A 16,252-nucleotide genomic window follows, 5' to 3' on the forward strand; every position below is an offset into this window, starting at 1 on the left:
CCACTGCACTCCAGTCTGGGCGACAGAGTGAGACTCCAACTCAAAAAAAAAAAAATCCAAGGAGCAGCCCTCCTCCTATCTTGTTGCTGGGGTGATGGGCAGGGAGGTCTATGTCTCAGGGAAAAGCTGAGGAGAGAGTTGGCTAAGGGTCCAGGGCAGGGAAACTAGCTCTGGTCAGAGCTCACTGGCACCAGTATATCAGCAACCAGGCCCTCCTCCACAGATAGGTGTCCTGGACACTGGGTGAGCTGCAGAAGGGCTTGTTTAATCCACTGGAAGAAGGAGTTGGAACCAGAGAGAGGCAAGGGCATCCCCCATGTCTGACTGTGACCAGGACTTCCTCAACTACTTGAACCCAGCCTATCAGCTGGAATGGTGCCTTGGGACCATCTCATCAAGTCCCTCACAGATAGGAAAACCAAAGCCCAGATGGGGCAGGTACTTGTCCAGGGTCATATAGCAAGTCTGTTCAGAGCTAAGATTAGAACTCAGGTCCTAGGCGGCCATCCCAATGACAGATGGTCCATGCCAGGATATGTTTCTCTTTTTCTGTTAGCTATTTTCCCTCCTGCAAAGCTGGTCAGATCCCCTGGCGTCACCCTGGGGTATAGGGCAGCTCTGGGACCAACTCTAAGCTGTCAGCTCAGGCTTGGTCCCCAGAGTTGCTGAATGGGGCATGAGGAAGGGAGGTGTTCAGGTATCTTGGTCAAAGAGACTTGACCTGGATGAGATGTGGTTCTTTTGCTGCCAGTCCTGTGTCCTTAGCCTCTGGTAGCTATCTCTGGCCCTTGGAAGAGGAAGCAGTTCTTTATGGGGCAAGAATGTCAAAACTTCCTGGATGATACTCATCACACAGGCAGGGAATTACCCCTGTGATTGATTACTTTTTCTGTGAGTACTTTTTCTGTGTAGTCACCTCCCAAGCTCACAACCTGTCTCTAGCCCCCTCCCTCCTACTGGTTGAAACTCCTGAAGCTCCCATCACTACCCTGGTTCCCAGAGCCAGTGCTGGAAGGACAGGGAACTGGAGAGAGAGGAATAGGACCAGATTTTCTTGCTTTCACTCAGCAGTATTCCACCAAGATGCTATCAGAACTAGTGGAAACTTTATGGCTCTCAATCTTTGTGATTGGCCTCTGAATTAAGTGGTTTTCAAAGAAGCAAAGTCCAGAGAGACAAGAGTAAGAAAAAGGCTCAGTCGTGAATGGACACCTCTCAAAAAATTATTAAATAATATTAAATTAATGCCTCCTGCTAACGTGTCTTGAATCTCTTTTTACTGGTTCCTTCATTCTCTTACATCCTGCATGACTCTAAGAACTCTCATTCTCAAACTTAACAAAAACACTCTTTCCAACTTCTCTCTTGCAGCCTGTTTTTCCTGCTTTCCCCAAAGCTTTTCTTATCTAATCCCCAACTATCTCATTAGGTAGCTCAACTTAGCAATTTTTTTTTTGAGTCGGGGTATCACTCTGTTGCCGAGGCTGGAGTGCAGTGGCACGCTGACAGCCACTGCAACCTCGACCTGCTGGGCTCAGGGGACTCTTCTGCCTCAGCCTTCCAAGTAACTGGAACCACAGGCATGCACCACCACTCCAGGCTGATTTTTTGGTTCTTTGTAGAGACAAGGTCTCACCAAGTTGCCCAGTCTGGTCTTGAACACTTGGATTCAGGCAATCCTCTTGCCTCTGCCTCCCAAAGTGCTGGGATTACAGGCATGAGCCACCATGCCCGGCTAGCAATCTTGTCTTATAACTTGTGCAGCTTGATGTTTGCCCAGTCCCAGATTCTTCATTAGATAGAATCATAATCAGATTTGAGTTTCTGCTGGAAAACTTGCGAGGGTGGGAAAGAGGCAAGTGAGTCAAGACAGCATGTGTTCTCCATTTGGTATTTTCTTTGGGGTGTGAGTGTGAGCTGGCACTTGAGGGTACTGGTGCTGGTTGAGTGAGGGGAGTGGGGGAGAGGGTGCATTTACATATTAGTAGTGTTGGCCCTAGGAACCCAGAGTCCTGCTCCCCAACACCAGGTCTGTCATGCCAGCTTCCTTCCCCAGGTAAGGCAGACCATAAACATCCCTATGCCTTCTGAGTTCTTGACTCTCTCTTTTGGGCCTGTTCTTCTCGGATGCCCGTACTTCGTGAACCACTCACCCAACTGCAATGCAGAGCCAATCAGAACCCAGGTTTTTTCTGGACCATGGCATGTTAGTCAAGAGTTCATGTATTAGGGAAGACACAGGCCTGGACAAAGGAAGTCTGTATAGGGCATAGGAGCAGACCCTGGGTTGGCCATCAGAGGAAGTGTGTTCCAATCTGGCACAATAAGTTAGTTTTATTTTGAGCTTTATTCTACCAGAAGGACTAAAGCTTAACTTCAGGTCAAATCAGGGTGCCCCTTCTGTCTCCCTGTGGTTTCATCTATGTTCCTTAGGGCATGGGGAGGTAGAGAGAAGTCTGTTTAGTTCATGATGTCATCTGTTTGCTGATATATCCAGGACACTCTTTGCTTCTTTCATGATTTTTTGGGTGGGTGGAGATCACTGTCCTGTTGGGATGTGTGAATCCCTACTTATTGGGCACCATTCTGTCCTGGAACCATTCTATCTTGGGGCTTGTCACCTCCTTGGCTCTACCTGAGTAGGTGGGGCTTGCTGCTCTGGGTGCATGGGGCCCCTGTGCTCAGTACTTACTAGTGTTTGTCCCTCCTCCCTTTCCCTCTGATTTTCTCCCCATCCTCAAACTAGAAATCTATTTTCTTATCTCAATGATGAAGTCTTACACATTTTCTTTTTTTTTTGAGTTGGAGTCTCACTCCGTCGCCCAGACTGGAGTGCAGTGGCCGCTCCCGGCCACCGCAGCCTCGACCTGCTGGGCTCCAGCGATCCTTCCGCCTCAGCCTTCCAAGTAGCTGGAACTACAGGCGCACACTACCACGCCTGGCTGATTTTTTATTTATTGTAGAGATGAGGTCTCGCCAAGTTGCCCAGGCGGGTCTCAAACCCACAGGCTCAGGCAATCCACTCACCTCAACCTCCCAAAGGCGCGGGATTACAGGCTGAGCCACCGAGCCCGGCTACACATTTTCATCATTATTTATCTATTCCAAGAATTATTCCAAGAGTCAGATTTTGAGCTCAAAAGCTAAGTATGTATAGAAGAATGTAGCTGTGTGAATGTGGAAAAGACCCAAGGAAGAAAGGAGATACCAGGAGACAAAATAAAATGCTATTTCAAAATAGTATGCTATTGCATGTGTTATCTTATTTCTTCTCATTTACCAACAGTCCAGGGTAGAGCCCCAGGATGTTCTTTTGTTTAAATTCAGTCAGAATCATATTTGGGAAGGTCAGAAATACTTACGTGATGGATCAACATTTTTTTTTACCATAAAAGTCTGATGATGGGCAAAACCTTAAGCCATTTATTATGTTCTTCAGTTAAGACCCTGGTGGCCAGTATGCATTTTGGCTTCTTGGCAGTATAATCATGTTTCTTAGTCATTTATGCCAGCTTTTATTTTCTTAAAAAAAAACAAAACGCTTTCAAACTCGTTACAGTGGCTCACGCCTGTAATTCCATCATTCTGGGTGGCCAAGGCGAGAGAATTGCTTAAGCGCACGAGGTCGAGACCAACCTAAGCAACATAACAAGACCTCATCTCTACAAAAATCAAGAAAACAAATTAGCTGGGCATGATGGCTAATTTCTGTGGTGCAAGCTACTCAAGAAACTGAGGCAGGAAGATTGCCTGACCCCAGAAGGTCAAGGCTGCAGTGACTTGTGATTGTGTCACTGTCCTCCTGCCTGGGTGACAGAGTGAGATCCCAACTCAAACAAAGCAAAACAAAACAAAAAACCCACATTACATGCCTGATGTCACCAGTAGGGGAAAAACCCAGTGACCTGGGGCCCCTAGTATAGTAGGTTCTGGCTGGAGCATGGGTGTCATGGAGCAGTGGTGGAAACTGATCCTGGAGGGGAAGGGGAACCAGCTTCAGCAGGCCTCATGTACCATCCTATAGTGTGTGGAATTTACCCTGAGGACCACAGAGAGCCGTAGGAGGATTTTAAGTAGGCTGGTAAAACTTAACTGCAGGTGACTAATGTAGATTCACTTGTCTCTGAAGAATGAATTTAGAAACCGTCAACAAGAGAGCCTAGAACCTCGGATTCAGACTTTGCAAATGTAATTTCTACATCTACCAAATTTGAATCGTAAAACAGGCTGTTGTGAGGACCATTTTGAGATAATGGTTGTAAAAGCCCTTTGGAAATTGTCCAGGTCTGCACAATTGTACAGAGGACAGAGTTAGATCAGTTTGGAGAAGGAAAAGAGGCCAGAAATTTTCTTGATCGTTTTTCAATGAAACTTACCCAGAGGCTGTATTTTATTCTTCACAGCAGGATGATACCAACTATTTAAGGAAACACTCTTGAGCTAAAAGTTGTGTGTATTTGTTCTCTGGAGACAATGGTCCCTCCCTGAAACCCAAAATAACCCTGTCAGTGGCTCCCTCTTCTAACATCAAACATCCACTATCCACCATCCTTATTCTCACCAGGACAAGCTGCTGGACCTCTGCTGGGTGCATGATGCTATTCAGGGATAGGGTGGGGAACCCAGTGTATCCCAACTGATGCACCACTTTTCTCACAATGCTCAGTATTTTCCCACTAAACATCAAGGTGCCCCCTGCCAACAGGAGGTACCAAGGACCATGGGTGTAGAAAGTGGGTCAGGGCCAGTGTGTTTTCTGGACACAAATAACAAAGAGCCAATATAGATGAAATCTTAAACTATACAAGAAGGGGACCCAAAAAACCCAAAATTTATTTATAAAAAATTGTGTATTTATTCTTACATGTTTAAACTTCAGTCAACTTCAGAATACTCTTTGATGCAATACACCTATTGAGATGCCTTTTCCACTGCTCAAAACAGCTTTTGTACTTGTCAATTTGAATGGTTTTTAGTGCTTCGACTGTTTTTTGTTCCACATCTTCTACATCGGCAAAGTGTTTCCCTCTGAGGACTTTTTTTTTCATCCAGAAAAAAAAAAAAAACTGGTCCAAGAAAGATTGGGTGAATAGGGAGGTTGAGACTTGGAGGTCAAACCATTTTTGGTTCAAAACTGCTAAACACACAGTGTGATGTGGGCTGGTACATTGTCATGGTGGAAGAACTAGTCACCTGTTTGCCACAACTCAAGATGTTTCTTCCGCAAATCATGACGCATCCTTCTCAAAATTTCCAGATAAAAACGTTGACCATTTGATCTGGAGGAACAAATTCTGAATACACTACAAAGGGTCCACCCTCCAAAAGATAATTCCGTTTTTGGAGTGATTCCCTCACATGTTCCTCCCCCTGCTATACTTCTTTCATGGTCTCTCTTTTGGACATCCACTCACCTACACACAGGAGGGCCATGGGCATGGAAGGCAAAGGCTCTCAAGGTGGCCACTCCTCATAATGCCGCGCAGCTGGCGTCACTAATTCATCATGGCTCTCTTTCTGGCTTGGCCTGGGCAATGCATCAGAACCTTCAATAGCATACCAGGAAGCCACTACCGGTCCTGTGCAGTTGGTGTAAGAGGCAGCCTCTACCTACTGGAATCGAGCCTTAGTGGGTCATTGTACATCTATAGTGGAGAAGACAGATGAGGGCCAGAAAGGAGCTGAGAAAGCTGAGAGAAGAGGGTGGAGGGTGGGGCCAGAAGCCAGTTGGCGAGAGGCTGGAAATAGGCTGTGGGTGAAGCTGGCTTGAGAACAGTCTGGAGTTGCCAGACCCATCTTGCACTGTGCTGTCTTTCTCTCCTTTCCCCTCCCTTATCTCCTCTTCCTCCTTCCCCTCTCTTACCACTCCTCCTCCCCTTCTCTCCTCTCCTCGTGAGCAGGCAGAGCCCGCCAGCAGCCCCCACTGTGCCCACTCTCGCTGTTCTCCTCCACTTTCTCTCCCCATGAAGGAAGAGACCACTGGAGTTTGCATGTACCCTCCAATCAAAACAAGGCTGGTAGGTACCCTGGCAGGGAGAGGGGCCTGGCCAGGAGAGGTGAGGTGGCCCGGAGCCACCAGGTGAGGCGGAGGCCCGGGTGGGCGAGCAGGAGTTCCAGAGCTCCAGAAGAGCCCAGCTGACAGGCACTCTCACTCCAGGATGGATGGAGAATTTGAAGTCCAATTGGTCCTGGTCAGACCAGGACACACAGCTGTGGTCCCAGTCCTTCACCTCTAGATCTCAAGACCCAGGAAGAGTTTGTTTTCCTAGAACTGTGACGCGCATAGGTGCTGTTCCCAGAGAGAACTCCGGAACTCACCAGATGGACTCTTAAGTTGCATTCCCCTTGAAAATAAACATGTTTTAATTTGTCTTCCCCTGCTGTTTAACAAACTAATGACACAATAGGAGTGCTGCCTAACAATTTGAAAGGAATCACCCAGAATCCCAACCTAACATGATCTTTCTTCATTTTTGCATGTTTTCTTCTATGTATTCACATTATTCATAATTTTATAAAGTCAAATCATAGTGGCCATATCATCTTCAGTTTTTCTCTTTCCACTTTAATGCTGTGTTGCTTCTATCTTAATTGTGTTACCACATTCTATATTCCATCACGTGACTGGCCCACTGCTTACCTAACAGATTCTTTACTACAGGTCATGTGCTTTGTTTCCAGTTTGTCATGATTCAACAGAATACATGTAGCTTTTCGCATCAGCTATTTTATTTTCTTAGGCTAGACCCTCCTGGATAAGATATTGTGATGCTGGCTTTTGCTCTCTTTCTAAACGACAGACAATGCCATCAGAAGACAGTGAATATACTTGGGCAATGACTAGAACAACACAGAGTATCTCTGTTGGGTTTTTTTTTTTTTTTTTAGTTTACAGGAGGTATAAAATAATTCCTGGAAGTTGCTATCCCCTTTCTTTAGTAACAATAATGAACCACTTTTCGGAATAAAGTATGAGAAAAAATAAAATAAAATAAATAAACCACTTTCCTCCCCTACTTCATGATGATCTGAGAGTCTGATCTATCTGTAACTCTCACCATGATGTGGGTCTCAGAGCACCATGCTGACCCCATGAGCAATGCAAGGGGAATGTACCACAAGGCTCCACAAGGCTTCACCCTGAGAGTCCTTCTCTCACTGAATTGAAAGACAGTTTGGGGCCCATTCTAGAAAATTTAAGTTGTTTGAAGAAATTCCAGGGAAGAGGAGCAGGCTTGGGCTGAACAGCTCAGTGAACATCACAAGGGGTTGTCATCCCCACATGGATTGACATCTGCTCCCCCCATTCAGAAAACCTCAGCCAATGTGGGTATAGGCAGATGTGCCCTTGCTCATCTCTGCCTTGCCCTCCCATTAGAGCAGCTCAAGAGCTTCAAGTAGCTATCCCAGGGTCCACTGGCAATACACGCAAGGGCTGCTGTCACAGAGCAGTTGTGACCTCAGTGTCTTGGCTGCAGCCCTCCACCAGTGAGTGGTGTGCATTCACCAGCAGGTGTGCAGGTAGTTTCTGTATCCCGGGGCCTGCACACAAAGCTAGTGCCAGAGTCGTCAGGCCCCTGGGCCTGCTGGCATACCCTAGGTCAGGGTAAAGAAACAAGCCTTCCCATTTCCCAAGGTCTCCACAAGACCAAAGACAAAATGACCAGAGAGAAAGTAATAGAAGCCAAGGGTCTTTTGGGCCACCACTGCCTGATCAGGATTGTATATCCAGCCTCTTTCAGACTAACTTGGTGCTGCAGTTATCCCTAGTTTTGTGCTCCTCTGTGCACCATGCTTTCTGTTCCCAAAGACCAAGGTGGCGGGATTTTTCCATGCTTCCTGGAGTTTCTCTAACTTTATTGTTCAAAGCATACAGAGAGTCCAACAACTAAAATGATTAGACAGGGAATATTTTCTGGCCCAGCCTTCTGGAACCCTTCCTGCTGTGAGAGACCTCTCAGCAGCCTCTTGGCCATTTCTCACTGCTATGGAGTGGGATTACAGGCTGAGCCACCGAGCCCGGCCTCACTGCTATGGAGAAGCTGTCAGAAGCCACCCCAGGCAGCTCTGATTTCACTCATCATCCACCCTGGTTGTGGATTTGTAGGGGACAAGCCTAGAACCCAGCATGCCTGGAAAGCCCCAGCAGATTCCAGTGAAGGGACTTCCAGAGCAAGGCAAATGTAGGGTGCTTGGTGAACACAAGACTCCAACCTGTCATATCTTCTGGGTCCAGCCCTACAGTTCAACATCAGGCACGGACACAACTACCAGTCTCCCGAGGATCCTTTGTGTATGTCCTTACATGAGTGGTGAAGGCTCAGTTCACTTGTAAAGGTGCCCTGCCAAAGATTTCAAAACTTGGTTTTCTAATCTCAAGGTAATCCACTTGTCTTTCTCTTTTTTGAAGATAAAAACATTCCCGGCTGAAACAATGAACCCGTTTCCTGATCCTTTTACCACAGGGCCACAGTTTACCGTAAGTAGATCCAGAAAACAGATGTGCATTTTCCCAACATTGTTCCCATGGGACATGCTTTTCTGGGGTGCAGTGTCAACAGCTTCTTTGGATCACTGTTGAATTCTGTGAGGTCAAAAAGATGCTTGGATTTGGGATCTACCTCTTTAAGCTTTTTCATTTTATTTTGCTAAGGTGAGATTTACATTAAATTAGCCATTTTAAAGTGACAATTCAGTGACAGTACATTCACAATGTTGTGCGATGACTACCTCTTATCTAGTTCCAATTTTTTTTTTTTTTTTTTTTTTGAGTCAGGGTCTGTTGCCCAGGCTGGAGTGCAGTGGCACCATCACATTTGTAACTCACTGCAGCTTTGACCTCCTGGGCTTAGACAATTCTTCCTCCTCAGCCTCCTGAGTAGCTGGGACTGCCAGGGAACACCACCACACCAAGTTAATTTTTTGATTTTTTGTAGAGACGAGGTCTTGCTATGTGACCCAGGCTGGTCTTGAACTCTAGGGCTCAAGCAGACTTCTCGCATTGGCCTCCCAAAGTGCTGGAATTGATTATGGGCGTGAGTTACCACACCCGATCAAACTCCCCAAAATCCCATTAAGTAGTTACTCTTACTCTTCCCTTGCCCTCATCCCCTGACAACCACCAGCCTACGTCCTATCTCTATGGAGTTACCTGGTCTAGATATGTCATATAAGTGGAATGATACAATATATGACCTTTTGCAACTGACTTCTTTCACTCAGCATAATGTTTTTAGGTTCATCTATGCTGTAGTATATATCAGTACTTCATTCCTTTTTTTTTCCCCTGAGTCAGGGCCTCATTGTGTCACCCAGGATGGAGTGCGGTGGCACAATCACAGTTCACCGCAGCCTCAAACTCCTAGGCTCAAGCCATCTTCCCTCCTCAGCCTCCCGAGTAGCTGGGACTACAGGCACACCTGGCTAATTTTTTATCTTTTGTGGAGGCGAGGTCTTGCTGTGTTGTCCAGGCTGTTCTAGAACTCCTAGGCCCAAGTGATCCTCCTGCCTTGGCCTCCCAAAGGTCTGAGATTACAAGTGTGAGCCATCGTGTCTGGACTTCATTCTTTTTTATAACAAAATTATATTCCATTGTATTTATATACTACAATTTACTTATCCAGTCATTTGCTGGTGGGTATTTTGGTTGTTTCCACCTTTTGGTATTGTGAATAGTGCTGTTATAAACATGTGTGTATATGTATTTGTTTGAACACCTGTTTTCAATTATTTTGGGTTGGATCTTAATAATGATGTGATCTTAGGCAAGTCACTTTACTACTCTGATCATCAGCCTCCTCTCATTTAAAGTGGAAATAGTAGCTGGGTGTGTTGGCTTACACTTGTAATACCAAGACTTTGGGGAGCCAAGTCAGGAGGATCACGAGGCCAGAAGTTTGAAACCAGCCTGGGCAACATAGCTAGGCCTCACCTCTATAGAAAATTTAAAAAAAATTTTTTTTTTTAATTAGCCAGGTTCCAGCTGCTCAGAAGGCTCAGGTGGGAAAATTCCTTGAGCTCAGAAGTTCCAGGCTGCAGTGAGCTATGATCATCCAGCCTGGACAACAGAGTGATACTCCATCTCATAGATAGATAGATAGATAGATAGATAGATAGATAGATAGATAGATGATAGATAGATAAATACCTAGGAAAAAGCAATAAGAATATCTTCCTTATATCCTGTTCAGACAAGGATAAAAAAGGATCAATAATTTGAAAGTGCTTTGCCAACCATAGAACATTCAACAAACATCAATTATGATTGTTGTTTCTTGAGGCTGGAGAGGCAGAGCAATGTAATGAACAAGAACAGGTAGTCCTAACAACCAACTTCTTGTTACTATCTCTCTGCATGTCACTGGGCAGCTTATTGAAACTGCAAAATGTTTAAATGCTTTTTTTCATCTGCAAAATGAGGAAGTTCAGTGACTTTCACACTTCTTTTCCACTGCTCAACTCATTCTTTTTTCTTTTTTTTTTTTGAGTTGGAGTCTCACTCTGTCACCCAGACTGGAGTGCAGTGGCCGCTCCTGGCCATTGCAGCCTCGGCTTAATGGGCTCCAGCGATCCTTCTGCCTCAGCCTTCCACGTAGCTGGAACTACAGGCGCATGCTACCACGCCCAGCTAATTTTTTTAATTTATTGTAGAGTCAAAGTCTTGCCAAGTTGCTCGGGCTGGTCTCAAGCCTGCGGGCTCAGGCAATTCATTTGCCTCAGCCTCCCAAAGTGCTGGGATTACAGGCTGAGCCACCGAGCCCGGCCTCAACTCATTCTTTAAAAGAAAGCTTCTGCAGAAGCTTGCTGTACTATGAGTCGCTAGATGAAGCAGAAGTGGGGAGTCTAGGGTCCCCTCCTCCATCCTCTCCCCTCTCCTCCTCCCAGGAATCAGAGATCACAATTCCTAGAACTGTGTGATTCCTGAGACTCTTCCAAAGGGTTTCTGTGCTCTCTGGAGGATCTGTGAGGTGGTCTGTGGACTTTGAACTGGGGGCCCCGCCTGGCTCTGGCCAAATTTCTGTCCCATGTGCTTCCCTCTAACCTGGGTCTGTCCTTCCTTTTCCCGCTTTGTTCCAGCAAAAATTCCTTCATTCATTTTCTCAATGAACAAATATTAAGCCTAAGGGTGGCTTGAGGTGTGGTCACATAAGCTGGATGATGGTTACTACCTGACCTACCTTCAACCACATGGAGGGGGAGGGACAGAGCAGTGGCTGATTCAAGTTTCAGAGGATGAACAGAGGGGGAAAGTTTTCCAGCAGAGGACAAAACTGTTTCCTAGAAAAATCTGTTTCTAGGGTCACGAGCTGCTTCCAGCATCTGCCTTTTAAGAACAAGAGGGCAGGCCGGGCTCGGTGGCCCAGCCTGTAATCCCAGCGCTTTGGGAGGCTAAGGTGAGTGGATTGCCTGAGCCCGCAGGTTCGAGACCCCCCTAGGCAACTTGGTGAGACCTCATCTCTACAATAAATCAAAAACTAGCTGGGCATGGTAGCGCGTACCTGTAGTTCCAGCTACTTGGAAGGTTGAGGTGGAAGGATCTCCGGAGCCCAGCAGGTCGAGGCTGCGGTGGCCAGGAGCGGCCACTGCACTCCAGTCTGGGTGACAGAGTGAGACTCCGACTCAAAAAAAAAAAGAACAAGAGGGTGGAGACACAGGGGCTGTGCCAGGATGTTAAATGCTATTGCCCTAACACTCATCCCAGCCACCTGCAGTCTTGCTGGACACAGCTCCTCAGCTGGAAGCTCCGGCTCCACCTCTCTCCGCTGGTCATGGTAGGGCACTCTGGCCTCCTGCCCAGCCTTGGCAGTGCTGTGAGACACTCAGGGAAGCCTTTCCTGAAAGTTGAGGGCCAAGATGGGGCAGGAAGCCGATGGCAGAAACCACGCTGGGACTTTTAAGAACTGGACAAATGTGGCTCAAAGACAGCTGGAGCAGGCAGAGGGAACAGCATGAGCCAGTGTTCTGGGGCAGGCAGGGTCATCCCACATCCAAGGAGCTGGAATGTGGAGAGCAAGGGGGAGGGGGTGTGAGAGAAGGAAGGGGACACAGGCAGGGACAAACCAGGCTTGGCCTTGTAGACTACAGCAGGTATTCTGATCTCCATCCTAAGAGCATTGCGAAGACTTTGAAGGACTTTGAGCAGGACAGTGACAGGGAAGATATACTTGGAGGGGATCCCTGTGACCACAGTGTGAGAACAGGCGGGTCTAGGCAGAGTGGATTTAGGACAGTCATCTGGAAACTCAGAACAATGGCTTAAAAGAGAGAGGGCGGAGAACTTGACCTTGACCCAGTGTGGTTTTGCTAGTGGAGGTGGAGAGTAGTGCAGAGATTAGGGAGATATTTAGGAGGTTGGGAAGACGTTGGGTTGGATGAGGAAGAGGGAGGGTCAGAAATGGTTCACAGATTTCTGACTTACAGAATATGGATGGAAAATGGGTCCATTCACTGAGATAAAGAAACTTGGAAGAAGTCTGGATTGGGGGAGTAATGAGCTTGCCTCTGGCCATGATGCATTAGAAAGGCCTTTGAAACATCCAAAAGAGCCAGGCTCGGTGGCTCAGCCTGTAATCCCGCATTTGGGAGGCTGAGATGAGTGGATTGCCTAAGCCTAAGGGTTCGAGACCCGCCTGGGCAACTTGGTGAGACCTCATCTCTACAATAAATAAAAAAAATTAGCCGGGCGTGGTAGCGAGCGCCTGTAGTTCCAGCTACTTGGAAGGCTGAGGCGGAAGGATCACTGGAGCCAGTAGGTCGAGGCTGCGGTGACTGGGAGCGGCCACTGCACTCCAGTCTGGGCGACAGAGTGAGACTCCAACTCAAAAAAGAAAAAAAAGAAAAAAGAAAAGAAAGAAACATCCAAAAGGAAACAACAAATGAGTAGGGAGTTACTGACAGCTGGATGGCGACAAAAGCAAAACTTTTGGGCTTCAGTCTCCCCAAATCCCTGTGAGTAGGTTTCTTTTCTTCCTGCCAAGGTCAAGACGCTTGAACTTACTATAGATTTGGCCACTTCACAAGTTTCCAAACCCATTCTGGCCTTTGTTATGGGGGAGTTTAGCAGCTCCAGGAACTCTGTACAAAGTTGGTCTGGCAACTGATCTAACATTGACCTTGGACCTGGTTTCAACATCTGGGCTCCTTGATTGATCCTGAGACCAGTTTCTACTTTGTATTCAGGTCTTTGAATTAGGTCTCCTTGATACTTAGCTGAGTATGTTGGTCCATCTAGAATGAAGGAACCTGTCTGGCTCTGGCCAGATTTCTGTCCCATGTGCTTCTCTCTAACCTGGGTATGTCCCTCTGTTACTTGCTTTGTTCCAGCAAAAATTTGTTCATTCATTCAGTCATTTCCTCATTTAACAAATATTAAAAAGACAGTTACTTAGAGTTGAGATTTAATAATATAAGTAACTTTTACTGCTCCCTCAAGGTCACTTTTAAGTGAAACTGGCTTTTTTTACCCCGCATAGTGCATAACAGTGAAGAACACAGTGACTGCTAGTACAATCTGGTGCCACTATCTTGACTTATTTTCTCACCATTCAAGGCTTCTGCACATTCACCCACTATTGCCTTTGAACCATTAGTGCAAATTTTCCTCTTTTTCCGGGAAGAATAAAAAATGGCATCAAAATCTCAGCCTCCACTCACTTCACTGAAGCAACCAAAGCTCTTGTATCAGATTGAAGAACTAAGGATGGTTTAAAGCAGCATGCCATAAGTGGGCACAGTGGCTCATGCCTGTAATCCCAGCACTTTGAGAGGTAGAGGCAAGAGGATTGCCTGAGCTCAGGGGTTCGAGACCAGCCTAGGCAACTTGGCAAGATCTCATCTCTACAATAAATCAAAAAATTAGCTGGGCATAGTGGTGCACACCTGTGGTTCCAGTTACTTGGAAGGCTGAGGTGGAAGGATCATCTGAGCCCAGCAGATGGAGGCTGCAGTGGCCGTGAGCATGCCATTTCACTGCAGCCTGGACAACAGAGTGAGACTCTGACTCCAAAAAAAAAAATAATAATAATACACAAAGAAAACAGCATCCTGAGTTTCCTACCCATGCTGCATATCTGTTCTGAATGTACTGAGGGTTCTGCTCTTTGATGTCCTCTTTCTGCAACCCAGGCTGATGGAACAGTTGCCTGTTGTGTGGAATGTTGCTAGTCCCGGTGGCAGAGGGGAAAAACAAAGGTGACAAATCATACATTGGCTCTTAAATCTTTCCACATAAATGAAACACAGCACCTCAGCCCATATTTCATCAGCCAAAGCAAGTCTCATGGTCATACCTCACTTCAAAGGGAGCAGGGAAATGTAATCTTACCTTGTGCCTGGAAAATGGTGTGCCAGAATTGTCTGATAAACAATACAAATGGCCACTACAGCCCAAGATTTGTAAAAGCTCTTTGTGGCAGATATCACATGCTAGACAAACATATGACTACTCCTCCTATCAGTGGCATGCTGGGATGCTGTTATGCATGTATGACATGCTGGGATGGCCTCAGTGAAGTGGCACTTAAGTAGAGACCTGAAGGTGGTCAGTTGTTTGGCATTGCTCTCCATTTCAGGCCAGATCAGTTCTCCTTCCAGAGGCAGGTGTTAGAACACAAACAGGGTTGGTATTTCTTTTCTTTTTTTTTTTTTTAGTTGGAGTCTCACTCTGTCGCCCAGACTGGAGTGCAGCGGCCGCTCCCGGCCACCGCAGCCTCGACCTGCTGGGCTCCGGTGATCCTTCCGCCTCAGCCTTCCCAGTAGCTGGAATTACAGGCATGCGCTAACACGCCCGGCTGATTTTTTGATTTATTGTAGAGATGAGGTCTCGCTGCCCAGGCGGGTCTCGAACCCGTGGGCTCAGGCAATCCACTCACCTCAGCCTCCCAAAGGCGCAGGATTACAGGCTGAGCCACCGAGCCCGGCTTTTTTTTTTTTTTTTTTAACCAAGTTTTAAGACAGTGCTGATCATGGTAGTCTGGGAACCATACTTTGGGAATCACTGCTACAGTGATGAAAAACACCATTTATGAATCCCTGGTTCTGACTACTGTTCTTAACACTTACTGTGTGACTTTGAGCAGATTACTTAACCTCTCTGAGTCTCACTTTGTTTCCCCATAAGTTGGTTCTAAGAAGCCCATTTTTTACCTTTTAACATCTCTGAAGTCAGAATGTTTACTACAATAGCAGGCATGGCAAAGTTTGAATGGCCACATTTTTCTTTCTCTGTGACACATGCAAAAATGGTGCGTCTTACAACTGATGGTGTCTAAGATGTGTTGAAATATGATCTCTACTTTAAAGGGTTGTCAAGAGGTAATGTATGTAAAGTGCTTAACATAGTGTCTGGCACGAAGTAAAATCACTTAAAATGGCAATCGATTTTAGCTAGTATTAAAAAATAACAGGGACTGTAGAGTAAGGCTTAGGGAGAAGCTGACAGGGTAAAAATGGAACCAAATTGAGATTGATTCCCCTTCTCGCATTCTTCTCCAGGCAGACTTCAGAGACAGTAAATTACAGTGCTGTCCTGGCCAGTCTTCCCCACTGATTCCAGCAGCGACCCTGAGGCCTTTGACAGAGACCGGCTCCACAGTGCAGACCATTTACACCCCCCGGAAGCCTGTTTCTCTGGCAGCCAGGTAGGTCAGGTCAGCAGGTACCGCAGGTAACTGGTGACAGGGAAACCAGGCAGAGTCTAGTGCTTTGTGTTTGTAGCACCTGTGTTTGCCCACTCATTCTCTCACTTACTTTATAAATATTTATTGAAATGTCTACAAAGGGTAGGCTGTATTCTAGATGGACAGTGAACAAAACAGAAAGATAAAAGATAAAAGTCTTTCCCTTATGGAGTTTACAGTTTAATGCTTGTGAGGGAAGGAAGACAGACAAACAAATGGAGGTGTGTGTATGAGAGAGAGAGAGAGAGAGAGAGAGAGAGAGAGCGTGAGAGAGAGCCCGCACCATGCTGGGGAGGAAAATAGAACCATGAAAGGCAATAGGACATGCTGGGATGGCCTCCTTATTTATTTATTTATTTATGTTTATTTTTTTGAGATGGCGGGCTCTCACTATGTTGTCCAGGCTGGTCTCGAACTCCTGGGCTCAAACAATCCTCCCACATCGGCCTCCCAAAATGTTGGGATTACAAGTGTGAGCCACTGTCCGGGAGACGGGAGACGGGAGAGCCTCACTGAGGCGGCATTTAAGCAGAACCCTCGAGGTGGTGACTGAGCAAGCTGCCGGTATTTGGGAA

The 16,252-nt window shown here is 46.5% G+C and overlaps 1 protein-coding gene across 1 annotated transcript in view; it reads left to right on the forward strand.

Annotated features, from left to right (window-relative positions):
• EPB41L4B (erythrocyte membrane protein band 4.1 like 4B) overlaps window positions 1–16,252 on the forward strand; it is a 159,979-nt gene that overhangs the window by 139,851 nt on the left and 3,876 nt on the right. The window contains exons 23-25 of the mRNA XM_021706305.1: window positions 5,901–6,017; window positions 8,411–8,479; window positions 15,493–15,638. Coding sequence (XP_021561980.1) covers window positions 5,901–6,017; window positions 8,411–8,479; window positions 15,493–15,638 — 332 coding nt within the window. The remainder of the gene's footprint in view (window positions 1–5,900; window positions 6,018–8,410; window positions 8,480–15,492; window positions 15,639–16,252) is intronic.

Source organism: Carlito syrichta, unplaced genomic scaffold (assembly GCF_000164805.1).
Source record: "Carlito syrichta isolate Samal-C Ts95f unplaced genomic scaffold, Tarsius_syrichta-2.0.1 Scaffold315407, whole genome shotgun sequence".
NCBI classification, from domain to species: domain Eukaryota; kingdom Metazoa; phylum Chordata; class Mammalia; order Primates; family Tarsiidae; genus Carlito; species Carlito syrichta.